General features: G+C 43.1%; 1 protein-coding gene across 1 annotated transcript in view; it reads left to right on the top strand.

Annotated features, from left to right (window-relative positions):
* The window catches only part of si:dkey-237h12.3 (teneurin-3), a 124,444-nt gene extending 109,304 nt beyond the window's left edge, over positions 1-15,140 (top strand). The window contains 9 exon segments of the mRNA XM_034543272.1: positions 435-667; positions 2,508-2,662; positions 5,875-6,752; positions 7,883-8,058; positions 8,529-8,764; positions 9,503-9,799; positions 11,656-13,267; positions 13,699-13,829; positions 14,388-15,140. Of these exon segments, the coding sequence (XP_034399163.1) occupies positions 435-667; positions 2,508-2,662; positions 5,875-6,752; positions 7,883-8,058; positions 8,529-8,764; positions 9,503-9,799; positions 11,656-13,267; positions 13,699-13,829; positions 14,388-15,140 (4,471 nt within the window).
* The last annotated feature ends 3,832 nt before the right edge of the window (positions 15,141-18,972 follow it).

Below are 18,972 nucleotides of genomic sequence, written 5' to 3'. Positions count from 1 at the left end.
CACGAGTCAGAAGAAGGTTCCCTCGTTCCATTACACTTAAAGCAATATATATATGAAGGTACGCGGGACTTGATGTTACTATTTCAAGTCATTTCAAAAGGTTTTATCTATCTGAACATCTTAAACAAATTGAATGCAAAGTGAAGACAACGTTGGCTTTCTGGAGAGGTATAATGTGATTGGTTATATTCCTTTCTCTAACTGTTTAATTTACGAGTGAAAATCCGTCTATATATTTCATCGGGGCACAGTTGGGCTTTACGGGATGTTTCAGTTATTTCTAAGAGATTATTGATTTGGACTACATTAGTATTACATTAGCACTATTTAAAAAGGACTATTTGACTGCATTGTTAGAAGAAAAAACTAATTTTAAAAAAAAGCCCAAAAGTGTATGGTATATATATATAACTGAGTCGTTGTCTTGGATGCAGTAACAACCCGGCACACCGGTATTACCTGGCGACGGATCCGGTGAGTGGCCAACTGTACGTGTCGGACACAAACTCCCGGAGGATCTACCGACCGAAAACCTTAACCGGGACCAAGGAGCTGCAGGCGAACGCGGAGGTGGTGGCCGGCACCGGGGAGCACTGCCTGCCCTTTGATGAGAACCACTGCGGAGACGGAGGCAAAGCCCCGGATGCCTTTCTCACCGGACCCAAAGGTATCGCTCAGAACCGGTGAAGGTGTTTGCACCCTAATGGTGGGGCGGTGGGCAACTGCTTTATTACAACGTATGTGTATCATCCTGGTCCGTGTCAAGTCTGGACCCCTTCTGAGTTTTAATGGATGCATTTGGGGTTTTGTGTCATGTCGTGTGTAAAAAATTAAGCAGGACTGTTTACCGGGACCATTGTAGATTAAGGCTTTTATTTCTGCTGCCACCCATCAAAGGTTATATTGTTGTTTTAATCTCCAGAAATGTAATCCAAGATTTATGTAGAAGTATTGGATAATCCTGTAAATATCCTTTTAAAATACACTTGATCCTTGAGGAAGTGAAGTACCTCGTCCTTTTTAAAGCTCAAAGTAACAGCCATCCACAAGTCGCTGCCCGCCATGCGCAACCTGTTGTTCACATTCATGGACCACGTGGCCGTTTTGTGGTTGGATTGCTCACTTTTCCATAAATTCTTCTGGATGAAAAAAATGAGCTCAGATGAATTGTTTTTTTTTTGTTGTTGCTGCTTCGAGTTGTTGCCCGCTCTGAATGCCAAATGCAATAGCTCAGATTCAGCCGTGGTGATAAAAGGGCTTTGAGCGAAGGCAATCGGAGGGAGCGACTCTAATGATGGAGTGGGTGGAAGCCGAGACCAGAGAAGAAAACAGCAGATGGCCGCATTCTTTTTTTTCCTTTTCTCTCCCTCCGCAGACATTTGGTGAACTTTTGGCTCAAATGTGACACTTTTCATCTGTCTGAGAATCTCCGAGCGTCAGATAGCCGGCTCCCAACGATTCACCGTGGGCTCCCTCAACTCGTAAATGTTTTAGCGGAAAGCAATCTTGTGCAGACCTTTCGCCACAGGTCAAACCAAACCACTCACCTTCCATAGATGCTTTTTTTTTTTTTTTTAAAAAGACTTCATTGAAAAATAAATCGTGTTCTTCGGGGGCGGGGGGGTTAAAAAACTGAATCGCGTGATATTCTAAATCCTTGAGAAAACCAAAAAGGAACAATCTTCCACTCTTAGAAAAACCACCAGAACCGCGGCGTGTGTTGAGACCAATGTGAGGAGTGTGAAAGGAGTCTCTCTGCATGTGAGCCGTGATTGAATTCCCATAGGTGCTGGTCTCTATTACGCAACGCGGGGGGACAAGGAGAGAGTGGTGTCGAGGCTGCCGTGGCCCCCGATCGTGTATTTTCCCCCAATTTGGGGACGAGCGGTTACTGCAACTCCACGCCGGCTCGGCCGCAACTTACAACTCTGAGCCGACACTCAATCATTGAGACAATTTAGTCCGCCGTTGTCGCCATGGCAACGGCCTGTCGTTCACCCCCTTTCATCTAAAATTGTCCGAAGCTGTCATTTCCGCTCCCTCGCTCATTCATTTCTCAAATGGTGTGCAGATTGTTGATGATTGCCGATGTCAAAGAAATCTCCACTCATCGACACCCCCCCTAGTCCTGAGGTCCTTTTTCTTTTCTTTTCTTTTTTTTTTACAGAGGAGGGTTACAAGACGTGGCAAGTGCATATATATATATATATACCGTATGAATACAGCCTTTCCCACTTCTGCCTGCGAAATAATTTAATACCAGAAAAGCAGCCCGTGAATTATTGATGGCTGTGCTTTTTGCAGTGACCTGAATAATGGGAAGGCAAGCTTGACACATGTATCCATCGTGTCCCGTCCACTGAGTCATGCAAGCATAGATGCCGCATATCTACCATGTTTTCATGTTTTTTGTCTTTCTTCTTGTTTTTGTTTTTTATCCCCTCTCTCTTCTTTTGTCCCCCCCCTGCTCCCCCCTGCTCCCTCCTCCTCTCACCTGATGTCCACAGGCATCGCTGTGGGCAAGAATGGACTGATATATTTTGTCGACGGCACCACGATCAGAAAGGTGGACCAGAACGGCATCATCTCCACTTTCCTCGGCTCCAACGACCTGACGTCGGCCCGACCTCTGACCTGTGACAACAGCATGGACATAAATCAGGTGACCTGTACACAAAAATGTGCCAGACAGCTGTGTGCTCACACAGAGCGTGTCACAGCGCCACCCTGTGCCCCCCACACACCTCTCACCCGCCTTCAATTTGCTCACCCATGACTCATCATTGATATGCAGTGTTATATAATCGCATATATATATATATATATATCTCATTACATATGCAGTATAACTAATCTCTTCATGAATGCTAATCTTTTCAAGTGAGAGGAAGACATGCACAGGCTTTTTGACATGTTTTTGTATTTACCTCATTGTTTATATATAATTAATAACAGTGCCCAAAGTCTTCACAGCAAGGTGGAAGAGCTGCTTGGCATGCTGCTCCCTCTCTCTGGAACCTTCTGCAATTACATTTAGAACTGCACCCAAAAAAAAAAAAGGGTTTCCTTCCGGGAATTTGAATCATAGCTTCGGAAATTGTATGGCTGCTATTTATGACAACATTACAATGTGGATGTTTTAGTGTAATTCACTTACTGTTTGATCGTATCATTCTTACTTATTTATTTTTTTATTGCCCTTGGTTGATTTTAAAGTGCCTCTTCAGTTAGTTTCAAGGATCTTTTAAATGATTCCCATTTGCAAGTTACAATTACATAATCCCATTTCTGCTCCATTCTGATCACGTGATCTACTTTAATGACGTCAGCTCGTGACATTGTTATCGTCTCGGCCCGGGTCAGTTTGAAAAAAAAAAAAAAAGGGTTTTAAAAAATGTTAACATTTCTTTTTTTTGCTCTCAACTCGACAAGAAGTAGAGCTTTTTTTTTTAGAAAAGTGTGATTTAGGCAGGAAGTGTAGACAGTAGTGTTTTATTGAGGAGATGAGTTTTCAGGTCACGGCAGATGATATGGAAGGGAAGAATAATTACTCAGTTCGGGGGACTTGTTTTGATGCGGCTGGAGCTGAATTAGTGTTTGGTGTTCCACTAGAAATACTCTGGATTGAAGACACTCACAACATCCATGATAATGAAGCAGCCATCGGCAAGTACGCCGCACATATAACCTTTTTTTCCCTCAGCAGCAGCCGGCTTTGTCCCTGTGAATGAGGGGGAAAACAGTAGGTTATATAGCATTACAATAGGTTATATAGCATTACAATAGGTTATATAGCATTACAAACGGTTATGTAGCATTACAAAAGGTTATGTAGCATTACAATAGGTTATGTAGCATTACAATAGGTTATGTAGCATTACAATAGGTTATGTAGCATCACAATAGGTTTATATAGCATTACAATAGGTTATGTAGCATTACAATAGGTTATGTAGCATTACAATAGGTTATGTAGCATTACAATAGGTTTATATAGCATTACAATATGTTATGTAGCATTACAATAGGTTATGTAGCATTACAATAGGTTTATATAGCATTACAATAGGTTATGTAGCATTACAATAGCGCGGCACTTCCCTCCAAAGAAGAGAAGAGCAGCTATTAATATGCCTCCTCATTTCACTCCTTTAAAAATTTTTGAAAGGATGAATAAAGAAGAACAATAAAAAGAAACTTAAAAAAAGGGGCCGCGCTGTGAACGCATGCATATGAGAAAGGATGCATTCACAGCGTCCTCTGTATCTCGTGTCCGCAGAAAGTGAATTTTTCCAAAGAGAGTATTTGGCCGTGGAGAATGTAATTGCCGCGGGATCAGGTTCTCCCACCTCTCTCACATGTCTGCACCAGACAGAGCAGTGTGTTTTTTTTAACTAACCAATTTACATTTTAATTAGCTTTCTGATGTTCCAATGCAGATCGGCTTACAAACAAAACACTTCAAACACGAGATAGCAAAGGACTGCTACTGTCAAAAAAATGAATGACCCCGACAGCAGATATCACAAATATCCTCGTGTCCTTTTGAGAGGTTGGATATTAATAGCATCAACACAATAAAGAGCTGTGTTTTTGGCAGCATTCAACCATTTAAAAAATTTTTTTTTACGTAAACAGAACAGAAAGCAATCTGCTACTGTGTGTGGACATGAAGGGGGGAAAAAGCATAAGAGAACATGAAGACAAAGGATTAAGCGTGTCACTTTTTTTGCTAATTAACCAAGTCGTTTTGGTTTGAGCCAATGAAAAGATGGTTTTGGCGAGACCGTGTGATCCTCAGGCGTCCCGGCGAGAGAGAATTGGCTCAGTGCGGTTTAACTAGTGGCAGCCTCACAGGCAGCACGTTTGATTATTAATCGCCCCTGTGGAAAAGCACAATTCAGGAGCGTTTTTTTGACAGTTGGAATGACACAGTTATGTATTTAAAAGGCCAGGCCAATCATTTATGCCGTTGCGAAAAAATACGCTTTGTTTTTTTAATTCACTCGACACATTTCTGACAAGCAGATTGTAATAGTTGGCTCTGGTTAAAGCGTTGGATTGTAATATCTACATGTTATTTGTTAATTTTTCCCCAAGATGCGGTTAATACTGCCATGTGTACGGTTTTTGACTTCATTTTTGATTTAATTTGATCCACTTAATTGACCGTTTAATGGGGCGCTCCCCTGTCAGGCTGCGGCATCGGTTAGCAAGCTATACTATTGCCACGCAGGGCTTAACCCCCTGGAACGTCACTTAGTTTTAAATATAAGTAGCAGCGTGATAACATTTAAATGTTTAGTGGGCATAGAGGGCGTAATGGAAAATGATCTTAACTGTCACTGTGGCCAGAATGATCCTTTAAATTCATGTATCAGCAGCGTAAGAAGATAAGAATTAATACTTTACCCCTAAGGGATAATATATATATATAATATATATATATATAATCATTTATTTCTCCCTTCAAGCGAATTTAAATTACATATTCTAAGACAAACTAGCATAGTGAAAAGAGAGACTACCTGGCCACTAAAGTGTCACCTTTAATTCCTGCACCAGTCAATGTCTCAATAATAAACGAGATGTATTGCACCTATTGAGATGGTTCTTCTAAAGATGAAATATATTGTCTGCCGCAGCCAAGTGAAACAGGGTTTAGCTTCTTTTATGACATCACAAAACATATTTTATTTTATTTCATGCTCGCTGATTCTCAGACAATCCCACCATCCACATTTGTGCATATAAACATTTTATTTATTGGGAAAAAGGACTTACAAAATGGTTTATCCAAATAAATTATGGGTGGTGATTAGCTGGCATTATTGCAAATATTTTAATTTGAGATAATGGCGTCGTGTATTTCAGGTGATTCTGGAGTGGCCCACGGACCTCGCGTTTAGCCCCATGGACAACTCCCTGTACGTGCTGGACAACAACATTGTGCTGCGCATCACGGAGAACGGTCAGGTGAGCATCGCAGCCGGCCGACCTCTCCACTGCCCGCTGGCTGGACTGGAGCGCGGCGTGGCCGGAGGGCAACGGGCCCAGTTGACCCCCATGGAGTCGGCCGTTTCCATCGCCGTGTCCTACCACGGCGCCATCTACATAGCGGAGACGGACGAGAGGAAGATGAGCAGGATCCGAAAGGTTTCCGTGGACGGCGAAATCACGCACTTGGCCGGGTCTCCCTCCGACTGCGATTGCAAGAACGACGCCAACTGCGACTGTTACCAGACGGGGGACGGCTACGCCAAGGACGCCAGGCTCAACGCTCCGTCTTCTTTAGTCGCGGCTCCGGATGGAACGCTCTACGTGGCGGACCTGGGCAACATCCGCATCCGGGCCATCTCCAGAAACGGGCCGACTCCCAGCGGCAACACATACGAGGCGGCGTCCCCCGACGCCCAGGAGCTGTACGTGTTCGACGGCAACGGCACCCACCAGCACACCGCGAGCCTGCTCACGGGCGACTTGAAGTACACGTTCAGCTACAGCACGGAGAACGACATCACGGCCGTGACCGACAGCAGCGGCAACACCCTGAGGATCCGCAGGGATCCCAACCGCACGCCGGTGCGTATCGTCGCCCCCGACAACCAGGTGATCTGGCTGACCATGGGTACCAACGGCGGGCTGAAAACACTCACAGCGCAAGGCCAGGAGCTGGTGCTCCTCACCTACCACGGCAACAACGGCCTGCTGGCGACAAAGACGTCGGAGATCGGCTGGACGACGTTCTACGAGTAAGTGTTGCGCGTGAAGGGGATCGGCGAGAGCTTTTCTGTGTACATGGTAACATTACTTTCCTTCTATATCTTGGTATTAAAACACACCTCCAACTGTGTGCATACTGATACAACTTATGAAAAACAATTGCTCTTTGCATTTTGGCAGAGCACCGTAATCGGATGCTCCTATTAAGAAGAATCTTTAAAAAAGTAGTCCCTGCCTCTCATTGATGAAGAAGGCCGTATTAGTTGCGAGCTATTATATTCCTTTTTTATTATTACTATTCAAACCTTAAGTTATGAGATACAAAGACTATAAAAATAACAATAGTTTGCTACGTGTGTAAGTGTGTGTTCACTCTCTCAGCGCAGTACAAGTTTACTCTATAATTGGGAAACATACTTACCTGCTAACTGCTTTAGGGTGTACATTTAATTGAAAACCTAATTATAAAAGTTGCCTTAGATCTGTAAAATAGCCCAGTTAGCCCATAATAACTGCTGCTTTTTCCTTCTCGTGTTTTGCTTCACTAAACTATCGGTCCTGTAATGTCGCAGTGCAAAAATAGGAATTTGCTCGAAGACACTTTTGAAACGTTAAAGTTAAACAAGATGACAAGCTCATTATATTTGTTCCCTTATAATAAGCCACCTGGACTCTATCATAACCACTTTTTTTTTCATTATTTTGCTACCACGGCCTCTCAGTGATTGAATTTGCCTCTCTTGTGTAATGTGCTGTCATGTCACATTATGCCATGAATGATATCCCCACCATAACTAAAAAAAAAAAAAGCATTCAGTTGAGATTATAATGACAAATCAATCATTGCATTAATTACAAGTGTGCTTTATTTATATATATATATATATATATATATATATATATATATATATATATATATATATATATATACGTAAAACGGATGGCTGATGGGAAGTGTCATTCTCCCATATCAAATATTTGGATTGTGCCTTGGGTTGATACCGACGCCGCCGCCTCCCTTATGCTCTGGAAACTGACGGACAGTCTGGGCACTTACTCTACAAAGCATAAAAGAGCTGATAATTAAATGCACCGAGAGCAATCTCATATCAACGCTTTGTCATTTTTCTGTCCCCCCCTCCCCCCACTCGTCAAACAGCTACGACAGTGAAGGACGGCTGATGAACGTGACGTTCCCCACCGGGATGGTGAACAACTTGTACACGGACATGTACAGCGCTCTGACGGTGGACATCGAAAGCTCCATGACGGAGGAGGAGATCAGCATCACCACGAACGCCTCGACCATCCGTGCCTTCTACACTCTGGCTCAGGGTAAGGCCGGCGGCAGCTATTATTTGTCATTGTTTCAGGGGTCGCCGGGGCAACGTTGAGTAAGCTTAAGTCGTGCATCATTACAGCTTAGAGGGTCTGACGGACCGACAGTGTAAATGATTACTCTCTCGGAGTGTGCGTTTTGGGTGTCGGGGAGACGCAACAACCCTTGTTTCTAAATGGTTTCTACTCTCCTCCCGGACCCAGATGGACGCACATCATTCACGTCCATTTGTTTCCAAACCCCGAAAAATGGCCAAATATGAAATAATAAAAAGGATTTTAAGTTAATAATAAGTTGAAACAGAATTAACGATCAGGACTTAAAGCATAATTAAGTACAACCGATGATGACCTCAGGAGACATTTCATGTTTTAATGACGCCCCTGCTGTGTACTTGCTTATTCCTCTGTTCTAAGTTGCCTTTTTGTTCACTTTTTTTTTTTCCCTTTCTGTTTGTTATCAACAGACCAATGTCGAAGCGTCTACCAAGTGGGCTTCGACAACTCGCTGAGGATTACGTATGCCAACGGGATGGACACCCACTACCAGACAGAGCCCCACATCTTGGCCGGCGCTGCCAACCCAACTGTAGCCAGACGCAACATGAGCTTGCCAGGGGAGAGTGGGCAAAACTTGGTCGAGTGGCGCTTCCGCAAAGAACAAGCCAGAGGGAAAGTTATTGTGTTTGGACGCAAGCTTAGGGTATGGCTGATTTAGTTGGTTTTTTATCTTCTTCTTCTTCTTGCTAGTGGGACATTCAGACGATCGGCTTGCCATGAATAGAAAAGAGTCTGTTCCCTGTGGCTCTGCCTTCGGCAGTGACACTATCAGGGTCACAAAGGTCACATCAAACTGTCTCCTAATATGACAGATGCTTCTTTTTTTTTTTATGGCCTTATTATAACATTGTACCAATATTTCTACAGTTCTTTAATTTATGGAGGCACCAGAACATTTAGTTCCCGATATGGAGGGTTATCAATATCCCACTGTACATAAGTCCACCTCCTCTCCTTCCTCCTTATTAGAATCTGACACTCGGATTTATGGTTTATGGTACTTCATGAACTTAACTTTGGTGGCTACTTTCCCTCTGAGTAATTGTGTGTCCCCTCTAAATGTAGGAGGTTGTGATTTAAGGGTACCTGAATAATCACCAGTCTCCCGGTTAAATGAGCCTCATGAGGGAGGTGTTAATCTCTGTGACAACTGTAGTGTAAATGGCGTGAATAAAATCTAAAGAGCCATCCAGACCAAGACAAGTGATATCACAATCAATAATTACTTATTGTGTAATCAATACACATTGGTTGTATAATTTAGATTAAGTGGCATCTGTTAGTCATGTCTTATTATGACTTGTAGCCGCAGTCATAGGAGTGGCTGTAGTTCTTTTGTCTCACGCATTTATTAAATCAAATCTCCCCCCCCCATCGCCAGGTGAACGGACGGAACATTCTTTCTGTCGATTACGATCGCACCCTAAGGACGGAGAAGATTTACGACGACCACAGGAAGTTCCTCTTGAAGATTATATACGACACATCGGGCCACCCGGTGCTCTGGGTGCCCAGCAGTAAGCTACTGCCGGTCAATGTGAGCCGAACGAGCAGCGGGCAGATCAGTGCCCTGCAGAGAGGCCCCACCACCGAGAGGCTGGAGTACGATAGCCAGGGCCGCCTGGTTTCCAGGGTGTTTGCTGATGGGAAGATATGGAGTTACACCTACCTGGAGCAGGTGAGGAAATAGCATGTAGCCCGAGGAGGGGGCGATGCGTAAAAGATAATACTTTACAGGAGTCATTATGAAGACCCTGACATGTCGCAGAGGTCACCCTGAAGAGGCCTATTTCGCAATAATCACCGGCTGCCGGTGCATAATTGGCGAGCACGGTAATCATTCTCACGCCAACAGCAGATGTACGAGCTTCATTTGCGAGCTTTAGGCGCAAACACGTTCAGAGAGGGCCGCACTTTAACCTCTGCTCGGCATGTAAAGTATAGTATAGCATGTCAGAGTTTAGGGAGGAAATTAGGCCACAAATGGTTGATACAGTGGGGGTGATTACCATCTCTGCCACGGGAACATATTTCTTGTCCTAGAAAATGTGTAGTCGGCGGCCCTGAATGGCAGCGGCATAATTCATACAGTGCGTGAACAATAGAGGAGTATTAAATCACTGTGTGCGACGCTGGGGACGGTCTGGAAGACTAACCGTGTTACGAACCGCTGCATGTATTTGTATCACGTGTCCCGCCCTGTTTGTTTAGTGCTGTTCTATCAACGTTTGCATGTTTTAATTAAGACCTGCTTCGGGATTATGTATTGTAATTAGCTTTAAGCTAACTCTGGTACAATTATTTAGGTGGTAACATCTATGCTTCGTATTGATTGTGTTCCCGGTGATTTAATTAGGTTAGCTTTCAGCTATTTACATGTCATTAATTAAATAGCGGAAACCTACAAAGACTGAACCGCACACTGTTTCTAATGACCGTTTCTACTGGTTTTAAGTCGCAGCGCCCAGAGACCACGATTGAGATCGATTGACTAAGAGAGTGATTGACAGAGACGACACACCGGTCAAAATAATATATGAAATCCTGCGAGAGCGCACACAACTAAAAATATGCTTCTGTTTTGGGGAAATTGTTGATTCATCCAGTCTTTGTAGGTCTCAGGTAGTCTTCACGCTTTCTCCTATCAACAATATTCTGTGGAAAATATAGAACCTGTACTACACACAAACATTCAAAAATAGCTGAAATCCAAACAAAACTGACAGGTCTTCTGATCTTTGCATTCTGCTGTTTCATCACGTCAAACAGCAAAATATCACACTATCCATCTCTTCCACAAAAGAAAAAAATACCGCATAAGTTGTTTTGTGGACCGTATTCAAAGTTGTGCTGAGACGCTCGGCTATAAAACACACACACACACACACAGAGAGAAAGAGAGAGAGATTTCATCAGCCACTCCTTGGCCGCATCCTTTCATCGCGTGACCTGAGAGAAGCAAAGTCAACCCTGTGACATAAGGAACACAGAAAGCTCAGGGAGCGCGGGGGAACCGCGATGTCGCAACGGATGACTGGGCATGACATTTCCACAGAAAGGGTGGTAAACCTTTAGAAGACGGACCACACTCCAAGCGGCGTCGCACTGTAAATTAATTACACCGGTCCCTGGTGTGTAAAAAGTAAAACTTGTATTATGTCGCATTCTCGTGTGTGTGTGTGTGTTTGTGTGTGTGTGTGTGTGTTGACTACCGCACACTCGCTATAGCTGTTGAACACGCAGTATTTAAAACACACACACCGGCGTGTTTTAAATGGCGGAAGCTCTGTATTTAAAATCAATATATCACTTTCATAAGAACTTGGGATGACTTGAGAAATTAGAGTTGTACATTCTGCATTAAAAGATACAGTGATTGATAATGCTGCCCGGTGGATTTTCTTCTTTTCTCAAACAGTCCATTTCCGCTCACCCCGCCTGCACTCACTTTGCCCGGCATTAATCATGTATTACGTATTAATATTATTCCCCATGAAAATGACAGCTTTTTTTTTTTGCTCTCTTCCCTTTAAGTCCATGGTCCTCCTGCTCCACAGTCAGCGGCAGTACATATTCGATTTCGACTCCCTGGACCGGCTCTCCGCTGTCACGATGCCGAGCGTCGCCCGATACACCATGCAGACCATCCGCTCGGTGGGCTACTACAGGAACCTCTATCACCCGCCGGAGAGCAACGCCTCCGTGGCCGTGGACTACAGCGAAGACGGTCTCCTGCTGAGGGTGTCTCACCTCGGCACCGGCCGGAGGATCCTGTACCGGTACCGCCGGCAGAACAAACTGTCCGAGATCCTGTACGACAGCACGAGGGTCAGCTTCACCTACGACGAGACGGCGGGAGTCCTGAAGACCGTCAACCTGCAGAACGAAGGATTCATCTGCTCCATCCGCTATCGCCAGGTGGGTCCCCTGGTGGACCGGCAGATCTTCCGCTTCAGTGAGGACGGTATGGTCAACGCGCGCTTCGACTACACCTACGACAGCAGCCTGCGGGTCACCAGCGTGCAAGGCGTCATCAACGAAACGCCCCTGCCCATCGACCTGTACCAGTTCGACGACATCTCGGGAAAGGTGGAACAGTTCGGGAAGTTCGGGGTGATCTACTACGACATCAATCAGATCATATCCACCGCGGTCATGACCTACACCAAGCACTTTGACGCCCACGGACGCATCAAGGAGATCCAGTACGAGATATTCCGCTCGCTCATGTACTGGATCACGTTCCAGTACGACGACGTGGGGCGAGTCGTCAAGCGCGAGATCAAGATCGGCCCCTTCGCCAACACCACCAAGTACGCCTACGAGTACGACGTGGACGGCCAGCTGCAGACGGTGTACCTGAACGAGAAGGTGATGTGGCGCTACACGTACGACCTCAACGGAAATCTGCACCTGCTGAACGCGGGAAGCAGCGCCCGACTTCTTCCTCTGCGCTACGACTTGAGGGACCGCATCACCCGCCTCGGAGATATCCAGTACAGGATGGACGAAGATGGTTTCCTCCGTCAGAGGGGGGCAGAGATCTTTGAGTACAACTCCAAGGGGCTCTTGGTGCGGGTCTACAGCAAGAGCAGCGGCTGGACTATTCAGTACCGCTACGATGGACTCGGGCGCAGGGTGTCCACCAAGACCAGCTCGGGCCAGCACCTGCAGTACTTCTACGCCGACCTGAGCTACCCGGCCAGGATTACGCATGTCTACAACCACTCCAGTTCGGAGATCACCTCGCTCTACTACGACCTCCAGGGCCACCTGTTTGCGATGGAGATCAGCAGCGGGGAGGAGTTCTACATCGCCTGCGATAACACCGGCACGCCTCTGGCGGTCTTCACCAGCAACGGGCTGCTGGTCAAACAGCTCCAGTACACCGCGTACGGCGAGGTCTACTTCGACTCGAACCCCGAGTTCCAGCTGGTGCTCGGGTTCCACGGAGGACTTTATGAGCCCCTGACCAAACTGCTGCACTTCGGGGAGCAGGATTACGACATAATGTCTGGAAGGTGGACCGTTCCGGATGTCTCGACTTGGCAAAAAGTCGGCAAAGAGCCAGCTCCTTTTAATTTATACATGTTCAGAAATAACAATCCCATCAGCAAAGTCCATGAAATGAGAGAATACGTTGCAGGTAAGACTTATTGCTATTAGTGATTATTTGGGGCTTCAATAATGATTATTTTTTGCTTCCATGACTCGTTTTATTTTCTATCTTCGATAAAACGAGTTCTTACTTTTTATCTGATCATTTGCCCAAATATATTTTGAGTTGACAATCTTCAAAAAAAGCAGATCCTTATGCCTGCGTAGCTTGAAAATCCAATAAATGTTCTCTCAATCCTCTAATTATTTTTGTATTCATATTTATATTGGTGTATTTGTATTGGTAATAAATGGTTTTGAAGAATTTACGTGACAGGTATCAAACTAGTCACTGTTTTTCCTACATATACAGTATACAAATGTTCAATTAAGAAGTTTTTTTCAGGTACGGTACAAAAGGTATTGATGTATATTTCAGGTATAACTTACTAACCAGCGTCATTTATGTTTCTTGCACAGATGTGAACAGCTGGCTCGTAACCTTTGGCTTTCATCTTCACAACACCATTCCTGGGTTTCCGGTCCCAAAGTTTGATTTGAGCATGCCATCCTACGAACTGAGGAAGAGTCAGCGCTGGGATGATCTGCCGGTTGGTAAAATGATATGCATATTGAACACAAAATAAACAAAATACTGTACTCCTCCTGCCAACAGCTATTATGATGATAAAGTGTAGAAGATGCAAAAAAAAAAAAAAGAAAACGTCCATTGTTTTTCCTCTTAAATCAGTTTAAGCTGACATCTCTTAATTGCATTGCTATGTATTACAGAGAATATCTATTTTAATTGGGCCATATTTCCATAAATGCATAATAGGCAGAAATTGTAATTTCCTCTGTCTTGTTGTTTTGGTAAACATTTAAGCACATTTCAACATTGTCTGACTTAATATGCAATATTTTTGTTTAAACAATCCTTTGAGGATTCTTCAGTTTAAGGCTTTCACACACAAAAAAAAGTGTTGCCGTAAAATTGTCACAGGGAGATTTATCTACTTTTGGTTTGAGAACGCAGCTTGAAAAAGACCATTATCTCAGACAGGGATGAAAAACTCTCTGAAGCAGAGCCGTGGCTGGTTCTAAAAGGGCCTGCAGAGTCAGGTTCTGCCATGTTCCAGCCTTAACGTTTCACTGCACTCTTCCTGCAGTCTATCTCTGGGGTCCAGCAGGAAGTAACCAGACAAGCCCGTTCCCTCTTGTCATTTGAGCGGCTGCCAGAGGTCCATCTGCGCCGAGGTCGCCGAGGTGAAAAGTCTTGGCTGTGGTTCTCGGCGGCGATGTCTCCCATCGGAAGAGCCGTGATGTTCGCCATCTACAAGGGCAGCGTCCACACTCACACGCTCAACGTGGCCAGCGAGGACTGCATCAAGGTCGCGACCATCCTCAACAACGCGTTCTATTTGGAAGACCTCCACTTCACCATAGAGGGGCGGGACACGCACTACTTTGTCAAGCCGGGCCTCCCGGACGCCGACCTGGCCGCGTTGCACCTCACGAGCGGACACAAAACTCTGGAGAACGGCGTCAACGTGACCGTGTCCCAATCCACCACGGTCATGGACAGTCGGACGCGGCGGTTCGCCGACGTGGAGATCCGCGCGGGCGCTCTGGCTCTTCACGTGCGCTACGGATCCACGGTGGACGAGGAGAAAGCGCGGGTGGTGGAGCTCGCTCGCCAGCGCGCGCTCGCGGGCGCGTGGGCGAGGGAACAGCAGCGGGTGAGAGACGGCGAGGAAGGGTTCCGCCCCTGGACCGAGGGCGAGAAAAGGCAGCTTCTGAGTAGCGGGAAGGTGTTGGGGTACGACGGGTACTACGTGCTCTCCATCGAGCAGTACCCGGAGTTAGCAGACAACGCTAATAACATTCACCTCCTTCGGCAAAGTGAGATTGGGAAGAGGTAACGATGCGACGTGCATTTTCTGCCAAAGAGACTTCGATTTTGGTAGAGACGAAATGAAAAGCAACCGTAATCAAGGGTTGCCACTATGTACCCCTGAGTGTCGTGTGTTTTTGTAAAAAAAAAAAAAAAGAATGATTAAAAAAAAATAATTGAAAAGACAAAAAAAAAAAGAAAAAGGTCAAAAGCAATGCTGTGCATTGTGACCTGGGGACTACAGAGTACATATATAACTACACCAAGCCTTACCATGGCAATTACAGGTAAGTTCCTCTGTTGCACAAGCCTTTTTGGACTCTGGACTCTGAAGCAAGAGGAAAAGTGGTGTTTTATGGGAAACGGTGAGCTAATTTATGTGTTTTATGTTTATTTTTTATGGTTTGGTTTTCATCAAGGAAAAGTCTGGCTCAACAGAAAGTATTATAAGAGCAAAGGAAATGTTTACATTATGCATATCTGCACTTCACTAGAAGTACGGGGCTCAAGATTTCACACTCTGAGATCGAGCAGTGTCCTTGAGCAAAAATGTTTGTTTATAAAAATCAGAGACTTTCTGACGCAAGTGAAATGCTCACCAAACAACCACTATCTATACCAGATTTAGCACTGTAAACATCGAAAAACATGTCTTACTCTCTTTTAAAAACAGAAAAAATGAACAGTTTCCATGTTTAAATAGCCAATATTCATTGTGAGAAAAAAAAAAAAAAAAAAAAAAAAAAGGGACAGTCAAAGTACGCCAAACTCTGTTGGGGTGGAAGAGGCACAGATGTGTCTCAGCACAGGGACACCATGTTTTTGTAAATTATGCAAGAGTGTTATGGCGGTTTTTTTTAAGAAACTGAATAAATGTCTGTATTAGTCATATTAACAGTAATTTATGTTGTGTTTATACATGACAAATAAAGTCCAGCTGATTTTGATTTATTTTTTTCTTTGATTTTTCAGAAAAGCATTGCTTCTTTTTTTTTATTTTTAGTTACGTTCCTTATAATATAGCTATGTGGGGCTTCTTCACAATGCTCTGTTTAAGTAACTGACAGAAACCTGTGCATGTAGTGACAAGTATTTAAGTGGTGCCGTATCTATAACATGCCATCAACTATTATTTCCACTAAATTTCATGTTTATTGGGCATAATGCCTTTTGACCTGGCTTCCTGTCCCCATGAATATTTCATCAACACAAATATTTCATGAACCCATCTCACATAAACAAGGTTACAGTGGATCCAAATATAGATCACATCCATGTTCTCGGTAGGTAAACTTCTTTTGAATGTTCAATGCACTCATGGATTAAAATGATATTGGGGTTCTCTTTTGGTGTGTTGTTTTTTTAAACAATTGGATTGGAAGTTGCAGCTTTTTTTAAATTTATTTTTTATGTCTAACTAACTGTTCCCGTATTACATTGAATATGAGAGGAGGGGAAATGTATTTGCTGAGACACTCAGACACTATTAACGACGCTTAAAAGTCTTTCCAAATAGTTAAGTATGCACAATCTCAGCATTCCAAAAATTCCAAATTGCATTAAAAAAAATTAATAATACATGTTCGTGAGCTACAAAGCCAAACACAAAAATGCAGGATTAGTTTGAAGTCGGCTGCTCGAAGCTGTTCTGAACTCTTAAATGTATAAAATTGCAACTAACCTTACCGGTCATCTACAGGTAGGTATTTTAAATTACAATTTTTGGTCGTGATCACGCTCAGTGTTATTCATCAAAGCGCACAGTTCTGACGATAGAAGTCATAATTCTGACAACAACTTTCATGGAAAAACTTCAAAGAGAATATTCTTTGCTCACAGCTTGTTTTATGCTGTCGTTTTTTTTTTTTTGACCCGCTCCCTGCTGCGCCAACATCTAGCAGATTCTTTATATGGTTTTTAAATAATGTTTTATGACATATAGGGCCTCAACAAAAAAAGATACATCTCTTTGGATGTTACTCCACTCAAAGTCTTAAAATACATGCCTTCAAAGTTGTCATCAGACTCCCCGAGGATACACCGCCCGCCTTCACTGACTGATAATGAAATGTCTTCTTAACGTTCCCCTCTGAGCAAATCGTCTATTGTTCCTTCACACTGAGATTACACTGAACTTCTACCAACCCCCATTTGTTTTGATATATCCATACAAAGAGTTTCAAAATCTGCACCAAAAAAAACAAAACAACAACCTTCAAATACAAAAACTCATCTCCGCATCAAATCAAATCTTTAATTCTCTTAAAAGTGCTCTGATGCTCCCTAGTGGTACGCGGTGCATAGTTCAGAAAGTCACGCAGTCCTCCAGCTGACTGCTTATTACATGTAGAATACCATATCTGTACTTTCAGAGGGGCTTTCAACCTAATTCATTGCCTTTCCAGTGACGAACAAACAAAACAAAAGAAAAGGTTAGTTTGAAAGAAGCATCAAATAGAATAGATAAACAGTTATTAAAATGATGCTGCTTGCAGTATCACACTGCGACCGCAGCGGCAACCGTGCGGCGCACGACTGCAACGGTGCAACTAGACCGACTTCAAAGCGTTATATAAAAAGAGAGACTGCGAGAACTTCAAAGACCCCAAACGCACCACGCAATAACCACATCAGAGCAACAACAAAAAAAAAACAACTTCTGAATTCAATTGAGCCTCATTTTATGCACGTGTAACGTAAAGATAACCTTATGGAAATCACACTGCCAGACGTGATTTCGTAGTCTGTCTCATGTCGGACGCACAATGAAACACTAAAGCGCTTAAGAGGAAGCTAAATATCGTATATGAATCCTGAGTTTGACGGCATATAGCTCGGGGGGTCTGAATAACAGATTAAATAGAATGGCAAATAGGAAAAAAAAGGCAAAGACTATAAGAAAAAAAACACAAGAAATCTGCTCTTGGTGAAACTACTTAATTTGGATTTAATAAATGAAAAAATAAACAATGGAGAGGCTCGGTACAATAGTATTAGAATTAATTGAGCACTCGCGACCATGTCATTATTTCTGTTTATGCATGTTATACAAACCAATTTACTGTAAAATAAGTATTCAAGTTGCAGTTTACATCCATAATGTGTCCAAAATGTCATCGCTTGAATTCTGAAGTCATGTTAAACAACTGTATTTATATATATTTATATACACACAGTTGTTTTTATATGTTTTTCGGAGTTTTACTATAAAGAAAGTCATAGTTTTTATTATAGTTTTAATAAAAAGTCATACTGTATGTAAAAAAAATAATTAGCAAAAGCCATGAACATTTTATAATAAAAAAAAGACTATTGTATTGTATGGCAAAAGGAAATCACGTAAAGTCAAAGCATTGTATATAATACGCATTTAATTAAAAGTCATAGTATGCAGTAAAAATATTTTTTTTAAGTAAAATTGTCAGATTCTTATTATTGCCTTAACAAATGTCATTGGAAAGTGATCATAGTGCCATAAAAAACAGTAGTTCATAAAAAGTGTTATAAAATATGTCTTAGTATACCATAAATGTGTCATGTCGCAAAACAAGTCATAGCATGCACTAAAAAGTAGTATAGTATGGAAAAAAAAAAAAAAAGAGTCATGGAAAAAAAAGTCTTAATAAGGTCCTAGTATCAATATAAAGTATTAGTTAATTAATAGTTTAGTATGTCAAACAAAGCCATCGTAGGGCACCTCCAACATGGTGATGAGCTGCCTCTGTGCCATAAAAACAAGTCTCAGTATAGCATTTAACATACATGTGACATATTCCTTTCTAAATAGTCATCAGATGATCGTCGGATTAAAAAAATGCATTCTCATACGTTAAATATATATATATATATATATATATATA

This window comes from Cyclopterus lumpus, chromosome 10, assembly GCF_009769545.1.
Source record: "Cyclopterus lumpus isolate fCycLum1 chromosome 10, fCycLum1.pri, whole genome shotgun sequence".
Lineage (NCBI taxonomy): Eukaryota > Metazoa > Chordata > Actinopteri > Perciformes > Cyclopteridae > Cyclopterus > Cyclopterus lumpus.
The sequence above is the reverse complement of the archived record's forward strand: the minus strand, read 5'-3'. Positions and strand labels throughout refer to the sequence as shown.